Raw genomic sequence first — 27,221 nt, 5'->3', positions numbered from 1 at the left:
ACACGAAACTATGATATTATGACGCGTTTGTTTTAAAAAATAAAAATTGATGATTTCACACATGTTTAAAATAATGTCCATGTGCCCATTCGTTAAAATACATTTCAAATAATATCTCAAAACGTCATCAATATTAATAAATAAATAAAAATAGAACTTAATATTTCTATTACACCCCTGTTCAAGGGTATAAATACTAGGTACCTTGATGAAATGCTTTCAGTCATCCGCGAACCGCGTCCGACATATTTAGGTAAACTTAAATACCAGCATTCAAAACCTAAGATTATTAATTATTAAAAGAAAGTAAAATGGCATCGCATAAAATTAGCACGTTTTTGATTATGAGTTTTGGATTTTTGATAGTTTCTTCTTTAGATGACTTAGCGAGGGGTGATATCAAAGACGCAATTGGAGTCTTCAAACGACAGTATTCAGGTAAGAAAATCAAAAATATATTTTAATAATCTTACTAAAAAACGTATTGTTTTCTTTGCTTACCATGATTATTAAGAATAGTCCAGAAGGAGCGTAGAACCATATTTGAATACACCGGACTGTGTCCAATAATTCCCCCACTTAGACACTCTTTCGCCGCGCGCATACTTGAAGTCACCGAGTAATATTGCCAGATCGCGAAGAGTATAACCATAACACAAATGTAAGGAAAAAAATAACAATATGTTATTTTTCTAAAATTTTATTGTGCACTCGGAAACGTTGATTGACACAACAGAGTAGATAAGTAAAGGGTCATTTAATAAGAGTAATTGAATTAATGAACTTTGAACTTAAAATGTAAAACAGACATTTTTATATCATGTAAAATAATATTTTATGTTTCAAAGATAATGTGAGCCAAATGTCAAATTTCTCTTATTATATTTACAAAGATTTTTTTTTTAACTACCCTGGCAATACTAACGAAATTTTTATTTTGTTTCTTCGACAATCTGACAAATGGAAAAATAATTCAGTTTTTACGTAATGCATTTGTGACAAACACATTTATTTGATAATTACACATGAAATGTGATTGCATCCTGTTTCTTTAAGATCCTAGCAGTATTTCTACACATTAAAAGGACACAACACGGCATAGTTAAATTCTAATCAGGAGTTGCGTACTGAGCGACGTCTACAAAGAAACTAATGGGTCAAAACGTAAACCTACTCATTTATGAATAGTTGAGTCACCTTCTGTTTGATGTGCGTATGCGGTTTTTGGACTATTCTTAATTCTATAAATAAAGCATTAAATAAAACGAAAAATCTTCTTAGTGATGATAATAATAAATTGAAAACTGAGACAACGAATGGTCAAATGTCGATCAGTCTTACTGTACGGTACAGAGGCGTAGATTCTTAAAGTTAATAATATAAACTGCCTTGAAGCATTTGAAATGTGGATCCACCGTAGAATGTTAAGAATATCTTGGACTTAGCCAATGGAGAACTGTTCACAACGGTTAGACTCCGTAAGATTTCAAATTTTGGCCAAACGTTGAGAGGTGATAAATACGCCATTCTTCAGCTTGGCAAGAAAAGGAAGATCGATGGACACCAGATTTCAAAATAGCTTTTCTGGCCTCGAAAATGAACTAGATTAGAAGTGTAAAGGAACTGCTACGCACTGCTCAGGACAGGGAAGCTTTCTTTAAAGTTATTGTCAACGTCGGGGGGACCCGACATGACACGTGAAGAAGAAGAAGTTTAATAAAGGGCAATATTAAATTAGGTTATTTCTAAATTACCGATAAGTTAACACATGGACACTTACATTATTCAATATGTTGAATCTGATAACTGATACAAAAAAATACTTATGAATAAAAAAAACAAACAATAAAACAAAATTACGTTAGAGCATTGTGGCAGTACGGCTTTAAATGGGGTACATGGAATTAAAATAATTGAATTCTGATCTGATGTAATTAGAAGCAATCTGATTTTTTTAAGTGTCTGAAAACCATTTTTAAGTATTTAAATGTTTCGGCAAAGATAAAATAATGTTTTATTTTGAGACAGCTCGGAAAGTCGAGAAACCATCTAATGAAAAAGACGATCAACACTATGGTGCGATGAGCTGGGTCGGCTCGGAGATGAATACACTTACAAATCGTAATAATATCGACACTACAAAAGAAAAACGTAAGTAATAACAGCTGAATTCTTCCGGAGAAATCAAGAAATCCATCCAGCAGAACTAGTACTCTTTTGCGCCTTCAAGAAGGCAATCTATCTACCAGAACTAAAGTATTGTATTGCGCCTTGTACAGGGCAATCTATCTACCGACTCAGAGGTGTTATATTGCGCCTTTTATAAAGCAATATATCTAGCAGAATAAGTATGCTATTTCGCCTTCAATAAGGCGATATATCTGTCGCCGCCAATAAATTAAATCAGCTCAACAGAGCAGCTAAGCTTTTCATTTATCAATTGAGGTAACTCAACGATCAACGTGTTGGTTGGTTGTAAGCTAGCCCCATAGAATTAAGAATATTTTAACTCTATGCCTGGAATATAATGGCTTTATATAACCTTTTTAAGATCAAATATAAAAGATAGTCAAAGTCGCCGTTATTCGTAAAAATTAGTTCAGTGCCGAAACGTATTTCGCCGTAGCGTTTATTGGCAAAAAAAATTAAGTACTTACTTGCTATAAAAAATAAAATAAGTATTTGTCGTGAAAAAATTACAAGAAAATAATCCTAGCAGCTTCACTAGACACAAAATCAAACTACATCAAGATCATATAATTCTAACACTGACTTACCTACTCTTAATATGTGGCTATTCTGCTTGCTGTTATTATGGTTCTTAACTCTTGTGTGACTGTGATGTCACACTAGTCGACATACGATACAAGACTTGATATATCTCTCTTATTTTTTAAAATGATGAACTAATATTTTTTGTAATATTTAAATGGACATTTTCACACCGGATTTAAATTTTTTTTTTGTATAAATGCTGGATGTTAATAAAAAAAATATTTATCTTTGCCACTTTGCTAATTCAGCATCAGTACATCATCTGTATGTATAAGAGAGAGCGCGAAGATACAACTCATAACAAGGAAGACAGAGACGCTGTTCTAAGGCGGGTGTTGTGTAAAACAGATTCGGTCTTCAGTCGGTTGATGACAGTGATGGGGGACGCACGTGCGTAGTATGAGCGGCGTATTTAGAATTTATATTACTAAAACAGGGATAAATTATATGTTTATTTTCATAAATTATGGAAATGGAATTGTTAAACAGTGTGAACTTTAGAATATTCCGTCTTTTACTAGTGGTAACACGATGTTACATCACCGCGCGCAAAGGGATTATTTACCACAGTCTTTTGAGAGATAATAATAATTGGTTGAATGGCTGCCTTTAATTATTTGGTTGATAAAATTCTAGAATCCGTCGTTTGTAATTAAAACGCGTTGATGTTTTAGTCGAATCCAACTACACAAATGCCGCCATGCCATATTTCGTGCCACTGGATGTGGACAGCAATATCGTCCTCTCTTGGGGAATAGACAACAAGGAGAGGAAGGTACTCTTCAAGGTAACATTCTCCAAGGAAGTTCCCAAATTCGACTGGTTTGCTCTGGGCTGGTCGGACTTTGGATCTATAGAGTCAGCTGACTTCTGCCTACTGTGGTTTAGCTGGGATGGTTACGCTTTCCTTCAGGTAACATTAAAGGCCCCGTTTATTTACCCAAATTTGTATACATTAAAAGCCCCGTTTATTTACCCAAATTTATCTTGTGGTCTCTTTTCCGATCCGCACATTTAAAAAACAAATTTAAGGCTTTAATGAACAAATTCTTATTTTAAAAATTATGTTTGAAGCTACTTTGCAGTTATTTTTTGTGCAATATTGTTTTCCCAAGAGCTTGTCCAGAAAGGGCGAATTTGCTACGATACTCTCGTGCGTAATCGCGCATTTGGGGATGAATTAAGTCAGTAGAAAACATGGAGTTGAATGAAACGCACTTAAAATGTGCACTCGCTCTGGAGTTCGCGCGTCAACTGGACGCAACTAGGCGTCTCTGGTATTACGACTTGCGCGTAATACGCGCGAATCAAGCGTGAGTCGAGAGTCTGGGGAAGTGCACGCGATTGACGCGCGTATTTTGAATTTGCACGATGCTTGTGGACGCGCTGTATTGGCGCCTAGTATCTCGCTAACGCGCGAACGAATTCGCGCGAAACGTTTCGCGGCGAATTCACCCCTTCTGCTCATGCCTTCGGGCTCAATCACAAATGACTATCGACGTGCTAAAAAACGTGCTAAGTATTTGATCGATCACACCGAACAATTATGAACACGCTGAAGTTATCGCGGTCGCGTTGCAAAACGCCGAACGCCTTCAACAATTGTTTCGTTTAATAGCTTTCTCAATTTGATCCAAATCAAATAAATAGCATGATAAATTGTGAACAAAAAAATAAAACTAAATTATTTTACATACAGTTTATGAATATTCTCCATATTTACAAAGGTAAAATTCAAATATGTGACTGCTTATGCTTTGCAAAACGTAAATATTTTGAATTTTGACATTTAATATTAGGTGTTACCAAGCATCAAGTTGAAGTATGACAATATTAAACGAATATAATAATCTCGATCGATAACTTTCACGGATGTTTCATTGTGACCGCGCATACGATAAACAACCACGGTGAAAATTTGTTATCACGCCGCTAATTAGCACGTCGATAGTCATTTGTGATTGTGCTGCTGGACAAGCTCTAAATTTTACCTTGATTAGGGAGCACGTAGTAGCTCAGAAACCGGTCGGTAATTCAATAAATAATAAGCGTTTAAAAAGAAAGTGTTCTTATTTTAAAAATATTGGAAAAACAATAACTCTGACATTTCAATACATTCTTTGTTTAAAAAAGATTCGGATTATTTACGACCAGATGCGCATAGAATATAGAGATATTTTATCTATTTATTTTATTTATTTATTCATTCAAAATTACCCTCGCTTTCAGATTCATGAACTTATTAAGGCTTTTTAGGCTTTTCCCGTGTTAATCCATAATAATTAACAAGAACAAAAAAACACAGTAAGATAAATTAAATTACAATAATATATCACGTGATAACAATCCAGATAAATAAATAATATTAAATGTTAGTAAATATTAATATACAGCCACTTACAGACTTTTTATGTCTACCGGTTTCGAGACGTACCCGTTTCTTCGTCAGGACACTCACTAGATCAACATGCAAATACTTAAATACACTTTCGCCTTTACCATCACCGTAGTATACAAAGTATTTACGAAGAAATAAATAAATTACATGCAGAGTTAAAGGGGATGCAAACACCACCATGTCCGAACAAGCACTAAAATTAGGTTAGTAAGAAATATAATTAGCCAAAAAGAACTTGTAAAAATATATTATGCAATAAGTCAATCAGTTTTGGATTACGGAATAATTGGATGGGGATGTGCAAGTGACACATTCATCAAACAAATAATAATTGCACAAAAAGCTTTAATAAAAATTATCTTAAGAGTCCCAATCAGAACTAGCTCCCTCGGTATATACCCAAATCTTAATGTAACATCTGTAAAACAACTTTATGTAAAAGCTCTGTTACTGTACGCACACAAATATTATTCTCTACCTTCCATAACTCCTTCCACAAATACAATACTTACTAGATACTCCACCCTGATGCTACAAAAACATTAAAAAATTAATGCAACTTTCGGTCAAAGAGGATTGGCCTACTACTCTGTTTATTACTCTGCAATTATTAAATACTCACAATATAAAGTTGCTATTAAGAAATGGATGGTGGAGGTGGGTCGCGCACGGATCGATGAGTGGATCAAGCCAAATAGGTAAAATGTGTGCACTGTTTATGATATTTGGTCTTTATAAATTGGTTATGTTTTTATGATTATTTTAGTTTCTATTGCTTATTATGTTAACGATTAATTAATTAAATTGATTACGTTTTTATTTTATTATTATGTTAACTTTGTTTAATAACTAATTAAAGGCATGTTTTACTCATTGTAAAATGTTTCCCTCGGCACGGGACACATTGAGGGAACATTATTATGTATAAAAAAAGAATACAAACATTGTAAAAGTATAAATAAATACTAATATGTACTAACATTCATTTAAATGTTTGACCACAAAGTTAATGCTTTGAACATAAATAATAATATTTAAAAAAAAACAGATACAAATATTAAATAGGATACAAATATTAAATAATTACATGCATTATCAAATAGAAAATAAAACAAAAATATAATTGTAATGATAACGTAAGAAATTAAAGTAATAAATATGCCAAACAACAGTTGGTAGCAAATTAAATATTAAAAATAATAATAATGGAAAAACATCAAATTTGTATATCTAAACATATTTTTTATATTTATTTACAGGATACCTTTACGGATAAAAGTGGAATGATGCATAAAGACAAACACAATGATTGCATAGAGTCTAGTTGGAAAAAATCTAAAAGAACTTTAAGGTTTTCAAGATATTTTGACACGTGTGATAATGAAGATTATATCATTGATGTAAGTACTTTTGATTATGTTGCCATCAATAAATAATATAGAGTAGGCAGAAATGAACAAATAAGGAAAAACTTACCGTACTTCATAAATAAATAAAGTTTGCTTTGTAAGACTCATTTTCCTTCGTGTACTTCACAAATTATGGCAGAAAGGCCGTTATAAGAGTCTATGCACTATTAGTTTCGGATAACGGAATGATGATTGATAAAATATTTCAAGTAGATTCATCTTATACAAGTAAAAGTGACCATTTGCAAAAATGACGAAATTGAGATTATTGACTTTTTGACATCACAGCATAATGCTTGACTGGTAAAAATGCCAAGTCGATCGGACACTCCAAAAAAAATGTAAAATATGTGACCATTTGATAGAAGCTCACATATTTTTGACTAGTAAAGTTTTACTTATCAGTTGACCAACACACATAGTCACTTTTATTAGTAAATTTAAGATCCAAAGAATTGACCAAGTAACAGATAGTCAATTTGACTTGTAGGTGATGTCACCAGTAAAGAGTTAGAGTAAGTAGTAAGTAGTTAGTAAGTTGGTATACGTTTTGTATTTGACAGATACGGTTTTTTTAAATAAAAAGTTTATTAATAAAATTTATTCTTCAGATTATTACGTAACACTTCTTAATTATTTGTTATTTTTCATTTATTTTGTATTTCTGTGTTTATTTAACCTTCATAAATATAAAAAAAATGCATTATTGAAATAAAAAGTCCCAAAAACATAATTTATAGTTATAAAATAAAATACTAACTCCCTTAATGAATGAAACAAAAATGATTATCGGCAAAATTTCATGTCAAATTTTACAGGTAAAATTGACTAAGTTTTTTTTTTTTTTGTATATAAAAGTAATAATGTTTTTTAAATACGTTTAAACTTTACATTAAAGTTAAAAGTACCGTACATATAATGTAAAATTACCAACCACCTACTTGAAAAATCTGATCTTTGAGAAGCAATTGAACTCTAGAAAAACACTAAAATGGCTCCCCTGGACATTATTGATTTTGTCACTTGGTCAATTTCTCTTGTATGCCCACGACATTTCTATCTTCATATATTATGTTTTGAAGGGAATGATCAAATCTTTTTAATTATGTCATGGCTAAACTGGCAGAGCAAAACGGAGTTATAGTACCAACACTTATGTATGGAAGTGGAACATGGAACTGGCAGAGGAAGGAAGAAACCAGAGTGAGCGCGGTTGAAATGCGATCTCTTAGATGAATGTGTAGGAAATCGATATATGACAGGGTTACGAATGATGAAATTAGGCGAGAGTGTAAATCTGAGTCAGTTATAATTGATAAGATTAAGAAAAGAGGATCTCTGAGATGATTTGGTCGTGTAAAACGAATAGATAACGAAAGAATGGTAAAACACAGTTTATATTTATTTTAAAGGAACAAACAGTCGACAATGATATAATAACATAAAAAAAATACGGTTTAAAGACAGACCAGCGAAGTTTCTAAATAATAATCATAAATTTTATTAAATTGTGTTACAACAAAAGGGTGTATTTATGTATAGGAGAGTAAGTGTACATAGATGTGTGTTTATGTGTATTAGTGTGGGAGTACCTAAGTGTTCAGGTTATGGCGAAAGATCTCGCGATCAGATATACCAAAATCTTAAGTCTGGTCATTTCAAAAGCAGGCAGAACCGAAGGGCAATGTATGACAAGATGTATGAATGTGGAAGAAGCTAGGAAAGTTTGCCAGGATAGACGTGTGTGGCGGGCCATTCTCTCAGCCAACCCTCCAAAAAGAATTTAAAGTATTTGATTTATTATGCTCTTGTACAGTATTCTCTTTCTTATGGAATAATTGGATGGGGAGGAGCCTATAATAATCATATTAAGCCCTTAGAAACCGTACAAAAACTAATGATTAAAATTATACTTCACAAAAATTCAAATTTTCCCTCCAATCAATTATTTCAGGAAGCTGAACTTTTGAAGCTACGAGAATCTATTGCCAGCAATGTCCAAAATATGTTTTTATGCGCCAACATTTGTTTCTTAAAAATTTTAATAGATCTAGTCAAAGATTGAATAGTTTACTTAAAATCCCTTGTTGTAAATCCAGACTCGGGCAAAGATACTCATTTTTCATAGCTCCAAAACTTTTTAATGCATTTCATACGGACAGTATGATATATATGAATTATTTGAATATATTACGATTTAATTTATTTTTTTTGAAATTATGGATAGCAAAAATCGGATTTAAATACCTAATTTTTTTAATGAATAGAATGTACTTTTACTATAATTTTCTCATTTTTAGTGACAAAAAAATTGTGTTCGAATATCACCACTCATTTTAAATTTATTGATATCTATTGTTTTCTTTCAGTAGGTAGCCTTTATTTTAATTTGTTTATTTGTTTATTTGTTTAAATTTAATGTTGTGCACACAGTGCTATGTTAATATAAATCTAAACAATATTACGAACAAAAAATAAACCTAACACAGCACCAATTACGTACACAACACAATATATGAAACAACTATCTAACAGTACAACAAGATGTAAGAAGATTTTGTGCTTTGTGTGAATTTACTAGTGATTGTGTTTTTATTGTTGTGAGTATGAAATGTAGTGCGTGGAGTGAGGTGTATGGAGTGATGTGTATAAGATGTGGTGTTTATGTAGTGTGTATTCTGGTAGTACCTAGTTTAGTATTAATTGTTTCTGTTTATTTTCAAAGAGGCTAAATGATACTAATATTACAGTAACTTTAAACTTTGAAGTAAGGCACACATAAGCAAATTTCCCTATGTGCTCCAACAATAACAATAATAACATTAGTAATACTAAACATTAAAATCTATAAGACTCAGCTTCCGTTTGTAGCAGAGAGCTGAGTCGTTAAAGATGTCTAAATCGTACATCTTCTCAATTTTAGAAAAGTTACTAACTGCTCTTCCAAAGAGCGAATTTTATTAATTAATTAAAAATAAAATGTATACCCACTATATGTATATACTCTTACCCACACACAGGCCATGCCTTTGTGGGATTTTTTTTGTGTTAACACACACATTTTTATGTGTATTTGTAACTGATGTACACCTGTAAAAATAAAAAGAAAAAAATGTTTTGCACTAATTTCGACGAATTGATCATGTTCAATCAATTGAATATCCATCAATGAAGTACATGTTGCGCAGGTACCTCTAGATTACACTTTTAGTACAACTATGCTAAGGCTCCTAGATTACAGAGAGTTGCTTCGGGCAGCTTTTCTTGTTAGGCAACGAGCCATTTTTCCTTGTATGTAGGCACCGCCAAGGAGACATAAGTCCTGCGGTATGTGGTAGGCAAGCCATCGCCATGGACGTTGTAAGAGATTATATTTTCAGGAAGGAACAACTCACATAGTTTGGGCCCGTGGAGTGGGGCGCCCGATGTCTCCCTCCCCGGCGAAGACTGTGCGTGTGCAGCTACGCAAGGGGGCGCGCGCGCCGCCCGCGCCGCCGCCCTCGGCGCGCTCGCTGGCCGTGCTCGCCAACACCGTGCACGTGCCCGCCACGGACACGACCTACTGGTGCCACGTGCACGAGATGCCTCCCTGGCTGCAGGAGAGGCCGCACCACATTATACGTGTAATATACCAATATATAAATATATTAAATAAAACTCTTCAATGTGAATCTGAACAACCTATTTAGAAATGTAATGTTTTTAATTCAACTTTATCTGCATCCAGGCGGACGAAAAATACAGTTCTGCTTGTGAAATAGAACCAAATTTCCGGACGAGTGCTTTCGAATCGATGATTACTCTCAGGTAAAAAACCCGATTGCTGAAAACGAGTGGAGATAAGTTCGCTTCGTAGTGTAGTCGTTGACGCATTCGTATACCATGTTTGAGGTCTTGGGTTCGATTCCCGGCAGGGTCGACGTGAGATGTTAATGTAAATGACAAATGCAAATTTTTACTCCTACTTTCCTCCAATCATCCTTCACCACTCCTTATCAATTTCCTTCTTTTCCTTCCCACTATCTCATTGTTTTATCCATATTTCTTTTATTTTAATATAAAGTATATTTATTCGTCAAATAATTTAAACCGTCGTTGCTATATTGTACCTAGTATAATTTAGTGAATACATATTATTGGATGGCAGGCCCTACTATGTATACATTTTTTATACTTTTTATTTATATTCATTTAACCTGTACATCTGTTTGTATTCGAAATAAATAAAATAATATAAACGGTGGTTCTACATTGCAATATTCCATGTTCCTGCCGTGGCACCTGAAACGTAAGTGTGGTCACCCTACGTTCATGTAGCAGATGATCCTATCGAGTGTATTTGCAGGCACCTTAATACGGAATTTATTTTATCAGTATTGGCTTCAATTCTCATATTCCTAATAAATTTGTTTCAACAGTTTGAATCACAAGTGACCAAAGGAAACGAAGGTCTGGTCCACCACATGGAAGTGTTCTACTGTGACGCTGCTCCTGACAAGGTCATATCGAGCTACCGGGGCTCCTGCTTTTCTCCAGACAGACCTGAAGATACCAAGGTAGTAGAGTAAAATAGTTTACCATACCCGCAAATATTAAATGATTTATTTTATCTAAACTATAAGTGATGTCCCATCTCTGTTGCAATCAATTTATTTTTTTGTTCCCAACAATGTCATCAGAAGTCAAAATCTGCCACTTATAATATCTTCTAAAAGCAACATTTGTTTTTATGCTCCAGTGTCCAGAATGTGTACATTAGTCAATTCGTCACACGACTTAGAATTCTTTGGGATAGATCTTCCGGTTTTCGTAGATATCTTTCGATATATGGACGTTGCAGCGCGTTGTACCCACAGATGCAGAGAAAGAGGAAGATCGAAAAATACATGGAATGAGGCATGACCAAATCTAAGAAACACTTGAAAATCGGCGTGTCAAAAGTTAGAATAATCGGCGTGCGTTCATTAGGAGATATAAGAATGTAGATGAAGCAAAGTGTGTGTGTGTAAAATCAGAGGATTTTGGCATTGTATCCCTCTGCCTACTGAAAAATGGCGTGATGTTTTGTTTGATTTACTAAAGGTACCCGAGCAGTTGTTATTTGATCCATAATATTACAAATAATAGAAAGTGTATATTACCAGTCACAGCTATTATCAAAAAGTTATTTTTTCTATACTTAGTAAACAATCCTCTATGTTCTTAATATGATGCGTTTCATATTTGTTTTCCTCGTGATGGTCAGCGCATTCGACGGACGTCCATGACCTCTATATGTCAATCATGTGGTGATCACTCAGTTATCTTGTGACTTCAACTTGATGATCATGTGTCGTTCACTCTATGATCATGCAACAGCCTCTTTTGGCTAAGCTCGTATAACATGGGCCAGGAAATGGTACAAGATCTTGTGCAAGATTTGACCCAATGGATATCGTGTTGTGTAATACACAAATCGGGTGAAATTTGTGGTCAAATTCATAATAATTAGAATACATCCTACTTTGCAAGAAACGTTGGAACCAAAATCTGCGCGCGCATCCCACGCATGTGATACCGCAAAACCGTCCAATTTTGCCCTTGATGGATATTTTCAAATTGCATTTAAATATGACTGAATTTACAATTGTAACCCAATTCAATGATTACCAAGGTCATTTAACTTAGTAATTAAAAAGTAAAACATAAAGTACATTTTTTTTTTAAATCACATAATTGTAAAAAAGCAAAATTGGATGGTTTCGCGGTACTGTTAACTCTCAACTTAACTTTCAACGCGTATTAATTTGTTGTTACTTCATGCTTGCATTTCTTTGTGGAAACACCGATCTTGATACCTGATGTTGATTGTTATGAAATGGTCCGAAATTTGGCATAATAATTAATGTAAGATCTTATTCAAGAACTTGCGCCATTTTTTAACACATGTAATACGAGTTTGATATGCGATATTCGAATGGCATTCCGGATCCATCATATAAATGCACTTCGGATGTCGAATATTTATTTTAATATAACATAAATAAGCACCACGACACTCCATTTTATTCTGAATAAGAATCCGAATATTTTCAATCGTAGGTATGCACCAAGGTTCGTGCTGCCTGGGCTATGGGAGCTGGTCCCTTCGTGTACCCAGAGGAAGCAGGTCTTCCGATTGGAGGACCACAGTCCAACAAATACTTCATGCTGGAAGTTCACTACAACAACCCGGAAATGAGATCAGGTAGGTATTTTAATACGGCACGATTGGTCTATTTTACGTCTAAATTCACACGACCGACACAATAAAATTAGGGAGTACTGATGATTAAAAAAATAATATTTAGTAGTTCTACTATAAAAAGCCCTGCAAAAGGAAATCGAGTGGAGTTTAGTTGGCTTCATGGTGTACTGGTTAGTGTATTTGACCGAAATTAAAGAAAAAAAAAATATTACACAATAAATATATCCCTCCTTATGGTGGTGCTATGTGAATTTTTACCATCGGCGTGGCGTTGTATGAAATGGGCTATTATATTAATTTCGCAGCGAGTAAAATGAATAACCTGGATACGTGTTTCTAAACCTAGGGGGCTAATGGGTCTAAAAAAAGATATTTTCAGAAAAGCATTTTATCAATTATATGAACTAAATTAACTCTCTTTTACAAACTTTCGCCCAGTACGCAGTAAAGTGTTTATTATAATATGAGCACTTTGTGGATTAATTTGCGGACGGCATTGGAGCGTACATCATCCAAGTACTAAATCTTTAATGAAGTTTCCTTAAGAACTGCGCCGTTATTATGTTAATGTTTTAACCTTTGCATTGTGATCAAGTGGCGATCATTAAGTGACAACGTGATATGCTTTCGATAAATCACGTGATGTCCACATATTTACCACATGATGTCCACTCGGTTGGCACACGAAGTCCGCCCACTAATCACGAAATATCCACTCAGTTATAACGTGATGTTCACCCATTGATCACGGAATTTCCACTTACTGATCACACGATGGCAGCTCACTGATCGCGCGATCTGCACTCACTGGTTACGTGATGTCCAATCACTGGAGCACTCATTTAAATACAAATGCAAGAATATACGATTGTGCTCAAAATGTCTGAGATATTTATTTCAGGATTGTGTTTTTATACGACAATTTTTAGATGGAAGTGTTATTGAATTTTTATGTTTTAGGATGGGTGGACAGTTCAGGTATCCTGATTCACCTAACACCCGAGTTGAGAAGATATGACGCTGCTATAATGGAGCTGGGATTGGAATACACGGACAAAATGGCGATCCCACCAGGACAGATCAAATTCCAACTTTCTGGTTACTGCACCACGGACTGCACCAATATTGTTAGTGTTTTAGTAATCTATTGATATTTGGGTATTTAAAAGTACAAATATAATGTTAGGTCTCCAATCATTTTTTTCTAGAATAGCTGAAATAAAATAAGCAAATAATGCATGTATTTTTAGGAAGAAATGAACAGTATTCCGATGTATTCGAAATCTTCTATCAAGTAACGAATTTTATTAAATAACACATTATTTGTAAAAAAATATTTAATCGGAGAAAGTTTTTTAAGGTTTATTTTTTAAATTTGTTACCTGGCCTTGAGATTTTTTTTTCTCTATTTCGCATTTCGCATTTTATTTCTTTGCCGGCCGTTGATGAGTATTGTTTTATGTTCTTGAAATAAAAGACGAATGATACTTAAATCCACACATTTAGTGGTATAGTCAGAAACCGGTTTCACGACTTTCATATTTAAAAATAGTATCTTTATAATAAAAATATATCTGTTCAAACAAAATCAGTACCTAAGAATTTAAACGAAAATTTTATTTTCGAAATGAAGGCAACAGTAAAATATTAAGAAATTGCACATTAGTTACTTCAGATGTCTGAATTTAAATATCATTCGAAAAAATACCATTCTGTGTTTGAAATTGAACCAAAATCCTGGACGAGTGGAGCATGACCCTAAAACAACGACGCATGTGATTTTCTTTAACTGTGTTCATAACCTGGTTAGGTACAAAAGTATATCTTTTGATACTTGGGTTAATTATATACGTGTTTTTTTCAAACCTGGAATACAAAGCCTTCATAAAACAACTTCTTCAAAATCAAATAAAGTGAACGCCGCATTTTATTCACATCCGAGGTCGTTCTACGATCACGACGATAAATTCACCTCGTTACGTAGTGGTTGGTGTATTCACCTACCATGTTTGAGGTCCCGGGTTCAATTCCTGGAAAAGTTGCTATGAAATATTCGATTTTAATGCTTTTTTGAAGAGCAATATTTCATTGTTCCTGGACTAGCGAAAGTCTAAGACTGGTCACCTTACCTTCACGTAAAAAGAGATGAAACAGTTTCCTATGCACCACTGGGTGCGGAAATGGAGAGCATTACGTCTTTTTTTTCTGAAATAAATAAATTACAAATAACTTTCACTTCACTGGCTATTGTTTAAAGCCAGATTGCTAGTTCCATCAATCCAATGTAGAAAAGGTATTTCTTTTTTAGTGGATAATGTTTATTTTTTTAATCATTCTCATTGACTATAATAATAATTATTCCTAATTCTTTAAATTTTATTTTAGGGTTTACCGTCTAGTGGTATGTATGTATTTGGGTCTCAACTGCACACACACTTGACGGGTAATAAGGTGGTCACTCGACATTTCAGGAACGGAAGAGAACTGCATAATCTTAATAAGGACAATCACTATAGCACACACTTTCAAGAGATCAGGCTGTTGAAGAATCAAGTTAAAGTCGAACCGGTAAGAACATTTATTGAGCAGGGGATTAAGGTTATTTCGTAGCCGGATTTCAAGACCACCGGTCTGAATTTTTGTCATGCCATACAACGTATTATAATTAGGTCGATATCATAGGCAGCGCACATCAAATGAATATTATGGTGGTAGGTGGTGGACCGTCTTGCCATTTTCTTCTATGAGAGACAGCACTCGATTTTCAGAATTACCAAATATTAAATTTGTTAATGCTTTTTTTTGTAATATTGTGGGAGGGATTTTTCACTCGTGATATCTTAGCGGACAAAGAAAATCAACAGATTATCAGTTGAGTCAATAAAAGCAATATTATTAACACAATACAATTTTAAACAAATTGCATGTAGAGAACATTTTGCACCGAAATTTCCGGAAAAATAGACTTTATAAAAGCTTCTGCAAGTGGCCAAAAAAGGCGTCAATTTAATTGAATTAAAGCTATTAAAATTATTTTTGACTAAAAGCCGGACTTTTAACCACCCGCGACCGGCTTTCCTATTTTGGCTCCTGGTAAACCGGTGGCAAAACGATAAAAGACAGGCCGTTGGATTTTGAACAATAACAGTGTTTCTATTTCCAATATCTCTCCTGACTATGATATCCGTCGGATTAGTGTGTTTGCTAACCTTTCAAGAGATCTTACTTTGACACCCGACAAAGTCGAAAAAAATATTTGTTTGAAAAGGTGGTCTAGAGGTCCGAGGTTCGAACCCCACTTAACCACAACTTTATTCCCATTTTCTAATATTGATTTATTTACAATTCATTAAAAATGGCTCCCAAAATTGGAATATTTAGGTAAATTATTATGAAGACGCAAATATTTCTTTAAAAAAGCACGAATTATTAGTTTATAAGGTGTGTTACATGGCAATATTTCACTGTTTCTGGATTGGCACCTGAAACGTAAGACTAATTTAACTTCCGGTTACGCATGATCGAGATACACTGTATGTACTTTTCCAACGCAGTGCCCTATGCACCACAAGGCGTAAATTGTGGTTTGATAATGATTAATATTATGCGCAAATAACCTAATAATACCGCGAAACCGTCCAATTTTGCCCTGGATGGATATTTTGTCCAAACAGTCTAATCTATGATCAACCTTTAAAAAAAACATATTTCCATAATTTGGTACCAAATTTACCGAAATCAAATGGAAATATGTTTTTTTAAAGGTTGATCATAGATTAGACTGTTTGGACAAAATATCCATCCAGGGCAAAATTGGACGGTTTCGCGGTACTGATTGTGAATTGACATTTTTAAGGGGGATTTCCTTATAACAACCTGCGACTACAATACCACGGGCCGAGAGCAACTCACCTTCGGAGGACACTCCATAACTGACGAGATGTGTGTAAATTACATTCACTACTACCCCGCCAGCACACTCGAGGTGTGCAAGAGCTCCATTGGAACTGTTGCCTTGGCTAATTATTTTAACTACCTGAAGAAGTAAGATATTTTTCTAACAATTAAACGGAGTTTTTACACCGCATGTAAAAGTCAACTTTCTCGATCCTTTGTCCGTCATTGAGTGATAAAGTCAGGGCAGGATTTGTTGCAATCTGGGTCTTTTGAGACCTAGACGAGCGATATTTTCCTGCAGTGTGTCAACAATTTCCTGAAGATCACTAATATATTAGTGATACCGAGTCCGAGAATGGACGTAGCAGCCTCCAAAACGAGCGTCTTGGGGATTCGGTTGTGGACTTGACTTAGACACGTGCTGCGGATGCTTATAAATTAGCTGTCCATACTGTTGTCATTGCTTCCTGGTGAGGAATTGAGGTTTTTTTTTATTCTCCTATTAATTTAGCGATTTGATATCCGCTCTCCATAATCAGCTACCTATTTTGATGTTTTTGATTATGAATTGTTTACATAGACAAAATAAATTATTCACATTCTGCACTGTCCTTAAAACGATAGTAAGTCAGATGACAGTGGGCATTGGTTTCCGGGTGAGTCCCACAAAGTATATCGTATTAACATGAAAAAAAGTAGTCAGAACACTCAATATCTTCATTATTGTTTTTTAGTATCAATTTCCAGATCGTCTAAACCCATCTTCAAATACTGACAACCTTTAATTGGTTATTTTATAATTTATTATTAATGTTTTCACTTCATGTTATATTATCACCATAATCATCACGCAAACATAAAATATTATTGAACTTAAAGAATTATGTGTTGTCAGATGGGAAAACGTGGATATGGCTGTGAACGGCACTACAAGGGAAAAATACGGCAGTGTCCACAACTGGCACCCAGCGAGGGTTGACCTGCTGAAGTCTCTCTACCAGGAGTCTCCCATCAGCATGCAGTGCAACGCCTCTGATGGGAACAGGTTTCCGGGAGAGTGGGACAACGTGCCACAAGACACCATCCTCACAACACTTTCCGTGGAGCCAAGAATCTGCCCTGATCTTTACTGAAATACCTTGAGAATTCTTCCTCTTTCTCAAAAAAGAAAAGAATACCTGTTTCATTAACAGTTCAAACTGTTAACGAAATAGGTTTTCTTTTGGGACTTGCTTTAATGTGGAATCAAGCCAAATAATAGCTAATGTTAGGGTTGAAATATCATTATGATAATAAAAAACTACAAATTAATATTATACAATGATGTACCTATATTAATAAGGTATAAATTAAAATACTTTGTGAATGTTACACACTGTGTAAAGTGGCCACTTAAACCAGCCATTGACAGGTCATAAGCCATGTAGATGCCTAGACTTCCATATTACCTTCTCTCAAATGTTCTTCATCTCTGTTGTAATATTTTACTTTGTACCCTTTCAATTATTTATTCACCCTCATAAATTTCCACCAAGAACTGTCAATAAATATCAAAATCAAATCATACATTTATTTAGAAACATATTATACATAATTTTATGTAATATTTCCTTATGGACAAATATACGATAATATTTGACCCATTCAAACAAATTAACATTACATTATAAATATTTACCAAATGTTATATTGCTGTTATTATTAGGTACTAACTACTTTATTATGTGTACATATCTAAAAGTATAGCAAATGCATTATTATCAAAAAATATTGAAAATATTACTTGAAAGAATATAATTAATTATATAATATTAAAATTGGTTTTAATAATACATACGTAACGCAGAAATATGACAATTTATTATTATTAAATATTTACATTACACTTCACTTAACCAAGAATCTGTATGCTTTTGGTTTAATATTTTCAACTGTTGTGTGAGCAATAAAATTCATGAATTTGGTCTTATTATTACGCAAATAAATAATGTATTCTATTGGGTTATATTTATTCACTACAGCAAATTAAATAAACTATTTGAACCAAAAACATTCATTGTTTTTTTTATAAATCAACAAAGTCTGTAAATTGCACAAATCATATATACAGGTAATAAAAATAAATACCACCCATTGATTCACAAATACTGTTTCATTTATTCTATTAGCTAAAAAATGATATCCTTTTTAGCAGACTTTCGTACAGTACCTATTGTAAAGTTTGTAAATGTGTCTTTTACCTTTAATTTTTTTGGTATATTTTGAATCTCGAAGTAGGCAAACATTTTAAAACATATTATTATATATGCTCTAATCTTTTAGATTTAGAAAGCCAACGCTTCGAACTCCTCCGAACCTCCAAATCAGATCACATTTTGTGTAGCGTTTTATGTAGCGTGTATTATCTATGTTTTAGGTCATCGCATTGCAACTATGCGGTAAGCACGCGATGTCCACACGCACATCACGTGATTTTCAATCCCCGATCATGTGATGTCGATATTCGTACAAAACTGTATCGGTTAAAAGATACTATATTGGAAAATTGCAATATTTGGGTAAATCATAAAAAAACCAACAAATAAATATATACTTTAAAAAAAAAAATGTATTTGGGAAAAAAAGCACTAAGAAAAATGTTAGCGTCAAACTAAATCAGAGACAATTATATTTCCGAACTAATTTAGAGAAAATATGTCTCCCTCTAGAAACCTTTTGAGGCATATTTTTTAGCAGTATTTATTTGGTCTGGAATAGCTGATTTGACATCGCTTTTGCTGTAAGAAATGTCAATTTCTTGGTATCATGACCGAAAAAAAAATTGAAAAGACAAATTACTACGTCATTGTGGTCTCCTATATAAATTTAAATTTTCCATCCTAAAGGTCTCAAGTTAGACCCGAGTCTCAAGTTACCCCTTTTGACGGTACTGACAGACACTGAGCATAGACTATCATCCTAATAAAAATACATTAATATTGACGGTTTTCATAGATATATGACTTCCATGATTTATAAATAAATAAAAATATGATTTGTAAAAAAAATCTAAGTTTGAGAGCCACTAGCTTTATATAGAAATTGTTGATGGCTATGCTTCATCAGCTAAATCTATGGTCCATGTCTATGCACATCTTTTGGTTTTCCAGTTGTCAAAATCACGTTAAAAGTCAAAATAAACCAGTCGAAAATACCATTGGATTTTAAATTAAAATGAATCCTGATATTGAAAATGCTCTTATTAAGAAAGAAATACTGTACACTGGAAAAAAATATGTTGCTCTTCGAGATGGCTGTAAGGTAAATACATTACAAATTATATTTCACCAGAAATGATAGAAGGTTTATTAATCACTGTGTGTCAATTGATAATTACAATAATGTTTCTATTGTTCAAATATTGTAATATTAAGTGAGTGTTGTATAAGCCTGTGTGGATATATTTATAGGTTCATTTTCATTTCCAAACACGCAAAACTGATCATGATAATTCTCTAGTGGATGATAGCAGAAAGATTGGAAACAAGGAGCCGATGGTGCTGGTTTTGGGAAAGAAATTCAAACTGGAATGCTGGGAAGTCATGGTGCAAAAGATGGCAGTTGATGAAGTGGCCAAATTTACAGTTGACAAAAGTGTAAGACATTTTAATTAAGTGACTAAAAATAATTATGAAATACTTGCTTGGGCCCTAATTTATCTAGGTGTAAGTGGTCGCATTAAGGTTTCCCATCTTGAAATAAGTCATGATATCTGGTAATTGATAATAACTAAGTCTCGGCGTATTGAGACTTAGTTATTATCTCCAATACCGTGCGACAAACAAGGAAGGCAAAACTTAAACGACGCGTGCCCAGTGTCTGCATATTATTCACACATTATACACTCCGTCCACTATAGTCATTTTGTAATAACTGCGTATCGTCGCTGTTCAAGCAAATGCCACTTACCCTAAAAAAGTCCGTTTTGAGTTGAATATGCCATTCAAAGTGTAAAATTATGTTTTTTAAGAGGCAAAAGCCACCAAGGTTACTTAGAAAAAAGTTGCGTCAATAGAAATGATTTGTTGCTAGTGAAAAACAGTAGAGTTTTTTTTTTTTTTTTTTAAATAAAAGAAATATTTGCGTTCTTATGATTTACCCAAATATTTAATTTTGAGGGCCATTTTCAACGAGTTGTGAATAACTCACAGAAAATGGAATCAAGTTGGGGTAGAGTGGGATTCGAACCACAGACCTTTGGTCCGTGAGTCCGAGACACTAGCCACAGGACCACAACCCGAGAGTTACTACAGTACTTTCAATAAAATCTTAGCAAGCGTATATCACTAAAGGCAGATAGAATTTATTGACGGTTTAGGGAGATTTGTTTAATCTTTTAGAGATAAACTCCAGGCTTTAAAGCAAATATCTTGTACCATGACTGCTCCAGATAAGAGAGTGGTGTGGGAGCTGACATTTTTTATTTATTTTTTTGAACAGAAAAATAAATTATATATAGCGTTCTTATAATTTACCCAAGTATTTCAATTTTGGTCGCCATTTTTAACGAGTTGTAAAAAACTCACTATTAGAAAATGGAAATAAAGCTAGGTTAGATTGGGGTTTGAACCTTGGACCTCTGATCCGTGATTCCGCAACACTTGCCACGGGACCACAACCCGATAAATAATTCTGGCTTCTGCTGTAGTGGGGATGAGTTCCTTCCCTCCCAGGTCCTCCGGGGGGAGATAAAGGTAGCTGTCAGCTGCTATGTTAGAAGAGTAATGTTGTGGGACCGAGACAGCGATATATGGACTAAAAATTGTAGGTATCTGTTTCAGCCGCACGTTACAATCCATATTATGCCAGCTTTATCTGCCAGTTAAAAAACCGCTGTTATTTTTAATTCATTCGGTTTTTATATGTATATGCATATTTCAAATATATTTTTTAGTACAAAATTTGACCAATTCTTCTTTTGACCAGTCTGTGGTTTGGTCGGCTGGAAGATATTGCTTTTGGCAAAAAGTGCACCAAAGTACTTTAATTTTGTTCTTGAAGATGTAAAAAAAATAAATTTGCTGCAACAGAGCTGGAAAACATTTTCGATAAGGGAAAATGGAAGTCTAGGCATTTACAGGGCTTATGACCTGTCATTGTCTGGTTTAAGTGGCCGATAAAGGTTTTAGCTCCTTTACTTCACAAAAGTCAACAGGTGGAAGATTTGAGTTGAGGTTGAATGTGGAAGTTTAAACATGGGCAGAATTCTGCCTCACAATTGTGAATGTTACAGTGTGTAAAGTGGCCTCTTAAACTAGCCAATGACAGGTCATAAGCCCTGTAAATGCCTAGACTTCCATATTTCCTTATCAAAAATGTTTTCCCTCTGTGTTGCAACAAATTTAGATCTGAATAACTCCCTAGGGAAGAAATCCAGCCTGTTTGCAAAAATTTGAACATAATCAAAAGATTTTAAAATAAATAAATGCTGAAACAATTATAACTTTGCGAGGTTATTTCATAGTTTTTCTTTTTATCTTTTTTCAGTTAGTAATTCAATATCCGTTTGTATCAAAAACATTGAGAGACCTTAGTAAAGACGCTTGCGACCGAAGAAATCATTTCTGTGGCGTATCCTTACAAAATGAAGGAATTGGCTACAAAGATCTGAACGAGCTCATAGCCAAACCATGTGACTTAGCATTCACAATAGGTAATATTAAAAGTATTCTTTATTTCATTGGTTTTCTTTTTTATTTTAATTGATACATCTCCCGCAGGGGGCAGTCATAGTAATTATTAAGTATCTCATGAGCTTCTATCAAGTCCCCTCTCTTCTGTCGTTCTTTCAATGATGTAAGTCCTAGTACTTTTAATCTACCGTGGTATGGCACCCTTTTGAGTAAATTGGGGATTTTAGTAGCACATCTTTGGACTTTTTCCAGTAGCTCGATGTCTTAAGTAAAATAGGGACTCCATACTTGATATCTATACTTCAATAAAGGTCTTACATAGGCAAAACATGTTTGTTTTAGTCTGCATGAACATTTTATGTTGTACTATATTTTTTGACTCGGATTTCTGAAAATCTCTACTCGTATGCATGAGTTTAAAAATCAATATTGTGAAAATCCATGTACTGTGTAACACTTCGTACCTTGATGCTCAAAATCGCCTGACTGTCAAACCAAATCATCGAAAGGGTTGAGAGTTTCAAATACTTCGGATTATATATGTTACAGAAAATGACAGCTTTCAAAAAGAACTGGGAGTGTGGCTAATTGTAGCAGGCGCCGCATTCAACAGAATGAAGGCTGTCCGGAGATGGGATATTTACTCGGCGAAAACCGAAGCCTCCTATATAACGCTTGCGTAGCATCTATTCTCCTCTGTGATGCGGATGCGAAACGTGGCACCTCACTAGGGCCCACAACAGCAAAATACGAGTTTTGAGAATAGGTGTCTCAGAAAAATCTCGGGTGTGCGGTAGTTTCTCTTTGTGAGGAATGAAGTAATAAGAGAAAGGACGCAGCAAACTCCGGTGACAACTGTTATCAAACGGAGGTGATACGGTTGGCTAGGCATATACTGTGGATGCCTCCTGAGAGCCTTAACCACGCTTGCCTACTTTACAAGGCATCAGGTTCTCAACGTCCTGGACATCCACTGCTGACTTCGTCGGCAGTTTGTGTCAGAACTACAGGATGCGAACCTGACTTGGGTGGGATCACAGGAGCTGGCAGCCGATGGATGCATGGAGGCTCTTTGTGGACACCATATGCTCCAACTAGGGAGCGTACATGGAATGATGATGACTTATCATTTATCTAGTTGCCTGAATCAAGTTGAAATAATTTAAAATTTGAACATTTTTCCAGAATTATTAAAAGTAGAGTTTCCCGAAGACTACGAGAAGGACGCGTGGCAGTTGAGTGACACGGAAAGGTTGGACAACATTCCTGTACTTAAAGAAAAAGGCAACGTTTTATTCAGAAAAAAATGCTACAAAGAGGCAGCTGACATGTACCACGAAGCCATCGCCCTCTGTGAACAACTCGTATTAAAGTGAGTTAATTCTGATTATTGTAATCACATTTTATTGCTTACTACATTTCGCGCCGGTAAGTTCTGGGAATTTGATATAAAACTTCAAAGTCGAAAAGTTGTTAAAATAGATCTTCTATAGCATCTCAATGCTAAAAAAATCAAATTTCAAAAATAAAATCGTCATGATTATAGAACAACGACACATGTGATTTTCTTTAACTTATGTGAGCGGTTTATGAATTTTTTTTGACACTATCTATATCACAACTTGAAAAGTACAAAAATATATCCTTTGGCACTTGGGTTTTTTTTAAATTTTTTTTTATTTATTAATAAAACATATAAGACATGAATATCATGATATTATATTCCCAGGAGTTGTACGAGAAAACTCATTTGGGACGGTACATAAAAAAAATAGTACATTTCTTGTAACAATACATAGTATACATTTAAACAATAAAAATTTAAACAAATTTTAACAATCTATGAACTTAATATTAAAAAAGGAAAGAAAACATTTAAACAATCTGTGAACTTAATATTAAAGAAGAAAATAAAAACATTCAAACAATCTGTGAACTTAATATTAAAAAAGAAAAGAAAAACATTTAAACATTCTGTGAAATTAATATTAAAAAAGAAAATAAAAACATTTAAACATTCTGTGAACTTAATATTAAAAAAAGAAAAGAAAAACATTTAAACCTAAAACACAATATATAGACTATTCACAGAAACTGAGCTAAAAACTATCACTTTCAAAAAGATTCAAGAAATAGGTCTTCATTTCTGGTCTTTGAGATTTACCACTCGACATTTCATTTTTAAGGTCATCAGGCAGTTTATTAAATTGTATACGACCAATGTATTCCAAAGACCTTTTGCCGAACTTCGTGGAACAAAATTTAGAAATGTGAAGATTTTTTGCATGTCGTGTATTATAGTTGTGAATTTCATGATTAAATGTAAGTTTTAAATTTGTGTGAGCAGAAAAGTTTATGATGTTTGAAATAGTGTTAGTGATGTCATACAGTGCCATTACCTTGAAAGGAAGTATTTTTGTGTTACGATAAATATCCTTGACATGGGAATCCCATTTCAAACCAAGAATGCTTCTCAGAGCTCGGTTTTGAAGAACTTGAATCTGTTAGTTATATATATGTTAGTTAAATATATTTATTTTTTTTAAATCTGGAATATAAAAAAGCCTATATATGTAACCTTTTCAATACCAAATATAAAAAAAGCCTATGTCGCATTTTTCACACATCCGTCATTATTCTACGATCATGACGAAATACCTAGTATTGATAGCATTTTTAATAATACAATTGTTTTCAGAGAAAAACCACATGATCCGGAATGGAACCAGCTGGAAGCTATAAAAATGCCATTGCTGTTAAATTATTCCCAGTGCAAGCTGTACGAGGGAGATTATTATGCTGTTATTGAACACTGTACCACTGTATTGAAGACTGATCCAGGTGTGTTTTTACAAATTCATTTCCATATCTGCACCCACTGGCGTACAGGGCACTGCACCCTGCCAGAAATCAAACCCAGGATATCAAGCATGGTAGGCGGACGTGACAGCCACTAGACTTTGAGGCGGACTTCTATCCAAATTTGTTGCAACAGAGGGAACACATTTTTGGAGAAGGGAATATGGAAGTCTAGGCACAGGGCTTATGACCTGTCATTGGCTGGTTTAAGTGACCACTTTACACACTGTGTAACATTCATCATTCTGCCTATGTATGCCTAGACTTCCATATTCCCTTCTCAAAAAATGCTTCCCCTCTCTGTTGCAACAAATTTAGATCTAAATAACTCCTTAGGGAGGAAATCCAGCCAGTCTGCAAACATTTGGACATACTCAAAACATTGTTGGATTTATATCCACTTAATTTCCCTTTTCAGGATTTTTACCCGAGTTATAAAAATATTTCCAACAATTTTTTTTTGACATCTTATTTGTGATATCATTTTAAAAATAAACATTAGCGTCTGACTAACTTGCAAAACTCCAATCTCCAAAAAAAAATTTTTACAGGAGGGTGAAAAAACATTTTAATTTCAACAAATTATACTGTTTTTCACCCTCCTGTAAAATTATTTTTTTTGGAGATTGGAGTTTTGCAAGTTAGGCAGAAGTTATGCTTTCTTATTTCAAAAAGGTATTTTTTATCAATATCATTAATTTAATTTCAGATAATGTCAAAGCCCTCTATAAAAGAGCGAAAGCAAATATGGCGGCGTGGAGTCCAACAGCCGCCATTAACGATTTCACGAGAGTCATGGAACTAGATCCAACACTCACAGCCGCTGTCACTAAGGATCTGAAGGCAATACATGAAATGCAAAAACTTCGAGATTCAGAAGATAAAGAAAAGTTAAAAGGATTGTTTGGTTAGCAATTTATAACTACCTAATTTCCATTATCATGTAATATAAATTATTTACAAACTTATATGATACATACATATATAATATGTTGAAATTGTTTAATATCTTTGTACCTTATAGTCTAGAGGATATAAATACATCATTTTTATGTATGATTGTTTAAAACATATAAATGTAATATTATGTTAATAAAATTTGTATAAAACCACTCACCGACTTATCTGTCTACCGGTTTCGAGACGTAACCCGTCTCTTCGTCAGGACAACAACACTACACCAACATGCAAATACCACTACACACTTTCACCATAGTAGATTTGCAAAAATATAAAATCGACATGCAGGTTAGACACATGCTTCACTACGCCACCACCGAGGGTTAATGACTTATGAAGCTAATATTTCAAAAGGATTAACAATCGGAAAAGGAGGAAAAAGGGAGGGGGAGGGTAGGGTGACCATTACAATGAAATATCGAATTAGTTATTTATAAACAAATACGTTTATTTCTATTTTTATATATTTTTAACTTTTTAATCTTTTTTTTTTTTCTATTGAATATGTTCTGTAACTTGAATTATAAAAATAAAACTTTTATTTTATTGGTTGGAAGAAATTGCCATTTGGCAATAAGCCCGCCAATGTACAAATAACATTATGTACAAAAAGTTAAATAAATAAAAAAAACATCACAGAGGAAAAAAAATTGCATAAATCTGAATTATTTGTTTTTCACAATTTGTCTTTATATTATTGTGTATTAAAACATTAAAAAAAAAATGTGTAAAAAAAAATTTAATTAATTAAAAATTAATTTTTAATTTATTTATGATTAATTCTGATGTTTCCTTCCTTTCACTAACTTTTATGGCAAACTTAACCAAATTTTAGTCACCTTTCCCCATTAAAAACCGTCCAGATATTTTTTTAATGTATCAGATGTTTTAAAGTATAAATGTTACCAGTGGAATTTATGAAAAAGACTTTTATTTATTAATAACATTGTACATACATTTATTAGCGACAGAGCACAGTTTACAGCGACACAATCCATTACAGGAACGACCCACGCCTGCGAACT

At 33.8% G+C, this 27,221-nt stretch overlaps 2 protein-coding genes across 4 annotated transcripts; both read left to right on the top strand.

Moving 5' to 3' along the window:
* The first annotated feature begins 250 nt into the window (after positions 1 to 250).
* Positions 251 to 18,402, top strand: Tbh (Tyramine beta hydroxylase). 3 transcript variants are annotated; one of them, XM_088230841.1, is made up of 11 exons: positions 251 to 438; positions 2,029 to 2,151; positions 3,450 to 3,688; positions 6,433 to 6,573; positions 9,963 to 10,205; positions 11,001 to 11,138; positions 12,664 to 12,808; positions 13,769 to 13,935; positions 15,194 to 15,376; positions 16,665 to 16,852; positions 17,601 to 18,402. In XM_088230841.1, the coding sequence occupies exons 1-11, from the start codon at positions 312 to 314 to the stop codon at positions 17,836 to 17,838; spliced, it is 1,932 nt and encodes a 643-aa protein (XP_088086967.1). In that variant the 5' UTR covers positions 251 to 311; the 3' UTR covers positions 17,839 to 18,402. The 3 variants fall into 3 exon arrangements, with proteins under 3 accessions (XP_088086967.1, XP_088086968.1, XP_088086969.1); XM_088230842.1 differs by lacking the exons at positions 251 to 438; positions 2,029 to 2,151; positions 3,450 to 3,688; positions 6,433 to 6,573 and adding an exon at positions 8,977 to 9,128; XM_088230843.1 differs by lacking the exons at positions 251 to 438; positions 2,029 to 2,151; positions 3,450 to 3,688; positions 6,433 to 6,573 and adding an exon at positions 8,977 to 9,182.
* A 1,431-nt stretch (positions 18,403 to 19,833) lies between these two features.
* On the top strand, positions 19,834 to 26,348 carry LOC148278824 (AH receptor-interacting protein). Its single transcript, XM_088230832.1, has 6 exons — positions 19,834 to 20,005; positions 20,155 to 20,340; positions 22,232 to 22,397; positions 23,563 to 23,749; positions 25,076 to 25,218; positions 25,946 to 26,348. Exons 1-6 carry the CDS (start codon positions 19,919 to 19,921, stop codon positions 26,146 to 26,148), a joined length of 972 nt encoding a protein of 323 aa, XP_088086958.1. The 5' UTR covers positions 19,834 to 19,918; the 3' UTR covers positions 26,149 to 26,348.
* Positions 26,349 to 27,221: the final 873 nt, after the last annotated feature.

Source organism: Micrasema longulum, unplaced genomic scaffold (genome assembly GCF_059751315.1).
Source record: "Micrasema longulum isolate JH-2025_06_02 unplaced genomic scaffold, ASM5975131v1 h1tg000823l, whole genome shotgun sequence".
In the NCBI taxonomy this organism is placed as follows: Eukaryota; Metazoa; Arthropoda; class Insecta; order Trichoptera; family Brachycentridae; genus Micrasema; species Micrasema longulum.
Note: the sequence above shows the minus strand (reverse complement) of the source record. Positions and strands in the feature narration are given on the sequence as shown.